The 4,667-nt window shown below is 41.7% G+C and overlaps 1 protein-coding gene across 1 annotated transcript; it reads right to left on the minus strand.

Annotated features, from left to right (window-relative positions):
* Positions 1-374: 374 nt before the first annotated feature.
* LOC109762998 (uncharacterized) lies at positions 375-3,145 on the minus strand. The gene is made up of 6 exons (XM_020321871.4): positions 2,764-3,145; positions 2,048-2,371; positions 1,420-1,591; positions 1,143-1,335; positions 758-906; positions 375-680 (listed from the first exon to the last, which is right to left on the minus strand). The coding sequence occupies exons 1-6, from the start codon at positions 3,069-3,071 to the stop codon at positions 633-635; spliced, it is 1,194 nt and encodes a 397-aa protein (XP_020177460.1). The 5' UTR covers positions 3,072-3,145; the 3' UTR covers positions 375-632.
* Positions 3,146-4,667: the final 1,522 nt, after the last annotated feature.

Below are 4,667 nucleotides of genomic sequence, written 5' to 3' on the forward strand. Positions count from 1 at the left end.
AGGTTAAGTGGAATAGAAGTTGTTCCTTCTAAAGAAACATATAACATCACAATGTTAAGTGGAATACAAGTCGTTCCTTCTAAAAAACAGTGTCTAGCACTGTTGAAGATGTTAACGATGATCTGCACAATCCTTACACAGTCCTCTATCTGAATCAAGCATGAAGATTTTGCGATGGGCAATTAATATACTGCCAGTGATCCGATTAAAGTTTTAGCGCTCGTTCTTTGCCGTGAAACTCATGGCGACACTTGTTAGAAAGGATAGCAAACAATTATAAGGAACGAAAAGCAAAATATTATCTTGACGATGGTCATTCTAGTATGTCTGACAGAGCGAGATAACAACTGCAGCATGGAACAACAAAAGGATAATAACCAGATGCCATAATCCATACTCCCTCAATGCTAGATAGACCCGTTTGAGCGTCAACTAATTCCGGACAGAGGAAGTACTTGATAAATAACTTCTACAGGAGTGAGGGTAACAACAAAGGAGCACTAAGCTGTGCCAAGTAAACACAACTCCAACAACTACCACGATAATACACACCACAAACAATAAAAATATTTGCTTATTCCCACCACTACTCCAACAGCTAGCTCGATAAAAATGTGATAAATAAATTCTAATCATCGTATACCATAGATGTATCTCAGCCTAGCTTCCTCAGCTGCCACCTGTAATAAACAGAAAGATAATAAGACGACATCCAAGTGACCACTGGTTTTACTAAGATCAAAGTTTTAGTATGTACATCTTCCTTAGAGCCTGTCCACGTGTTAGGACGGCTTCTGCGCCCACCAAATGGCAAATGTACGTTCAAGTGACCACCAGAGTATGCATCGGCCTTGCCAGGGTGCTTCATATCAATAATTCCATGATTTATGCAACCATAGCAGTGGCCTTCATTAAAAAAGATCAAAACAGACAACTGTCATACCTCCATCATATCATTGGGTGAGGGTAAAACTTCTCAAGATGCAAGTTAAGACAACAATGAATTTTGCTTTCTGAATTTGAACAAGAGTGGAAAAGGACAGGATGCACAATTTTGCCTGTTGTTGAACAGATAGAAAGACAAGATCCATATGCAACCTTGTACTGAATAGCCAGTCTTTCTGGCTTCTGTTGATACTTACCATTTTCATTGGATTCAATCTTGCAGAAACAGTTGGCCACCAATGCATTGTCTTTCCCCTTTGTCACTTCAGCAAAGAAAAGATCCTCAGTTCCATCTTTAGTCTTTGTAGTGAAATTGAAATGCTTGTACCACTTATAGTCTTCATAAATTGTTTGATAGTGCAAGAAATCCTTGAATTCATACGCAAGATCCTAAAAGAATGGGGTGGATCAGCAATCATTACATTTAAGGAAACAGGACATAACGATAAGAGAGAGCGAGAGAGAGAGAGATACCCCAACAAGATTGCGATCCTCATTATACTTGTCCAGTAAAGCTTGAAGCATTAAACTCATTCGCTCACGGGTATACTCCACTACGTGCTCATCTGAACATTTCCTTGTTCTGCCATCAGGCCAGTAAAGAGCCTTCTTTATAATGATTTCATCCCCAGCTTGCTCGTTCCACCTACAAGTGTATCATTAGGTTCTGGAAAAAGTATTTACTTGTTATAGTTAAAAGATACGCATCTTCATTTTCAGATCCTAATCACTAGTCTTTTGTGACAAAGGAAGCACCGCTGGATGGGTGTCCCAAGCTAAAAGCTAACTAATTGTACAAGATACAATTCAGATGATAGTATACCTACAATAAAAAAGCGGCAGCTTGAACATGTACTTTATTAATTTTGAGCTGTGCTTGCGAATTATGCTCTAGTTCAAACTGTTGAGTTAATTTAAGGTATTCCACAACAGGAACTTGAAGAGAAGACCAAATGTAGGGTAGCATTTCTATGATCAACTTGACAGCTCTTATATGGTCTTATCACAGGGGAAATAATAAAAATAATCAAGTGCAGATGCAAGTGTGCAAACAGGAAGAAACTGAGAAGGAGAAGACATGGAAGAAATTGAGAAACCATACAGTGTTTTATGCCGCTTGTCATGAAGATAGCGCTCAATAGCCTTTTCAACTTCCTGTAAGCTCTTGAATGGTCCACCAAGATGAGGATATGTGTGGAAAGATCCTGAACGATCGATCCTGATGTAAATACTAAAATACCAATCAGGAGGTCTGTTGACATAAATGGTTGGCTTTGGTGGCGGGGTCTCAGCTACAGCCTGTGGGGAGGCTGAGGAAGTGGCAGTGTCCTTGAATGTTGTAGCGCCGAGCAATTTGGTCAAGTACGAGACAGACGGTTGAGGCTGCGTCGGTGCGGATGAAGGCCCAGCCACATGATCCTGGCACCTGAATTAAGTAAATCGATGAGTAGAAGTTTCTTCTTCTGTTTTATAAAGAAGACTAAGAAAAACAGAGCCGCAGAGTGCGGAACATTGCAAGAGCAGCATTGTATTCTTATGGTGACTAGAAGTAATAGCGATTCAGATAGGCATAGGAGCCGAGTGAACTTCATATCTTCATCATCATCATCACCGTGCAATGGACAAGGCTTGACAGAAGAATGATGTTTGTTTTTTGCTGATTTCTGTACAAGTTGATAATTTTAATTTGTTGTTGCAACCATCAGACAAAGTAAATTAGATCCACCTCCCTAGCTAGGCAAACGGTAAACTAGATTTCTATCCACGCCCTGTGCTGATTAGATGATATAAACATAAAACGAAAGATAGCGCGCATACGGGTTGGGGGCGCGGCAGGGGACATAAAGTTGGGCGGGGACGGCGCTGCCCCGCGAGGAGCCAGACGGCTGGGCGGAGGTGGTGTCGGGGCAGGAGCAGGGGCCGCCGCCGCCGCCGCCACGCCCATCGCGAGACAGGCAGGTTCGGCAGTAGGGCCGGGAGGAGTCCGCCGCAGCACGGGCCTGAGCCGCCGCCGCAGCATGGGCCTGAGCCGCTGCTGCCGCCGCCAACGCGACTGAGCGATCCTCCTCATGTGTCCTGGGATTCGGCACTTCGCCTCCGCGTTTGCTTTTGCGTCGTCCTCCCATCAACGACGAGCTAAGGGTTTCCTTTTCCTCACGGAGAAGGGAGGAGGGGAGGAGGGGAAAAGAAGGGTCTTTGGGGTTTTTTTTTTTCGAGACAATCCACGAAGCTTTTTATTCAACTGTGACAACGTTTACAGGGACAAACTGAAGTTCACCAGGGTTGCCCAACCAAACATGGCGGCCAGTCCCCAGTTTCAAAACATGGTTCGCTAGATTGTGAGCCTCGACATTTGAGCTCCTAAATTCATGCAAAAAAAATGCATAACTGAAAACTACGAAAGTATTCAACGATCTCATGTATAATAGCCCCATAGCTAGGGCTACTCTTTTGCTTGATATCCTCCACAACGCCTTTGCAGTCAGTTGCAACGTGTATCACCTGTAGATGGAGATCTTCTGATAGTGTCATTGCTTTCCGGACTGCCAACGCCTCGAGAGTAGCTGGATCAGATATACCATTGAACACGATAGCCAGAGTAGTTTTCTTTTTTCCTTCTTTCTACGGGCATGTACAATGGTTCTATCTTAGCAATGCCACATAGAATAAATGATGAGGTGGAGGAAAGAGAAATCATAAGAAAAACTTGTCTTATCTTATTTAAGAGAAGACAAGAGATGATCTCTTAGCATAATATATCTCACCACATTTTTAGAAATAGCTAGTTATTGGAGATAAGGCTAAGAGATAACCCATTGTAGACATTTTTTTTTGCCATCTCTAAATTACATGCAAAATTTAAGATAAGACTATCTTATCAACCATTGTACATGCCCTACTAGTAAGATAATAAGATGGAAGCGCGGGGTGCGTAATTAGCGCTCACCTTCTTTTCGCGTCAAGATGTTTTTTTTTCGAAACTAATACTCCGAAATTTCGGGTCAACGTGTTTTTTCTTTTGGAAATTTCAAGTACCAAAATAGTTACTTCCAAATCCGAATGAAAATCAAGCAATTATTGTATTGCTTGAGTCTCGTGGGCATATATATAGGGATACATGATCAATCTGAAGTACAGTACAAGGTAGAGTGCTATACTATGTTTTCTAACTAATTGTGATGATACTCAACAGATTCGAATAAATTGATGCAATCTGTGTACAATGTATATAGGTTCTATCTCTCTCAGCTTGTATATAGCATGTACATTGTATATAGATTGCCTCAATTAATTCAGAGTACTAAAATCATCTTAATCTTCTTTACTACTCCCTCCTTTCACAAATATACAAATAAGAATATGTCGGCGGAAGAAAAAAAACATTACTCCGTAGCAACACCTATAGGAACAAGAGTATTAAAGAATTTTAAGGGGTTGAGACTTGAGAGAGACAGATGGCACTTACGTATGTAGATTATTCCCAATTGCCATTGCTGCTAGACCCGGATTATCCATCAACCTTCTTCTCGATTGGGTCTGATCTTCTCGATCTACACTAGTCGACGAGATGAAGACTATACTGTGTGGCCCTGGATTCGTCTCACAAATTATCTTCATGATCTCCCCCTATAATCTATTTATACCGGCAAGGCAAAGTATCCATTGTCTCGGAGTCGTATTTCTAGCTGTACCGGACACCGACCCAAACATCTTCTCCCTTT

Source organism: Aegilops tauschii, chromosome 7, assembly GCF_002575655.3.
Source record: "Aegilops tauschii subsp. strangulata cultivar AL8/78 chromosome 7, Aet v6.0, whole genome shotgun sequence".
Classification (NCBI taxonomy): domain Eukaryota; kingdom Viridiplantae; phylum Streptophyta; class Magnoliopsida; order Poales; family Poaceae; genus Aegilops; species Aegilops tauschii.

Bases quoted from the DNA above. Each gene is read 5' to 3' on its own strand.
- LOC109762998 (XM_020321871.4), bottom strand. From the start codon at position 3,071: ATGGGAGGACGACGCAAAAGCAAACGCGGAGGCGAAGTGCCGAATCCC. The intron at 1,592-2,047 runs GTATGGTTTCTC...ATACACTTGTAG, and splicing joins GACAAGCGGCATAAAACACT to GTGGAACGAGCAAGCTGGGG. The intron at 681-757 runs GTACATACTAAA...TGTTTATTACAG, and splicing joins GGACAGGCTCTAAGGAAGAT to GTGGCAGCTGAGGAAGCTAG.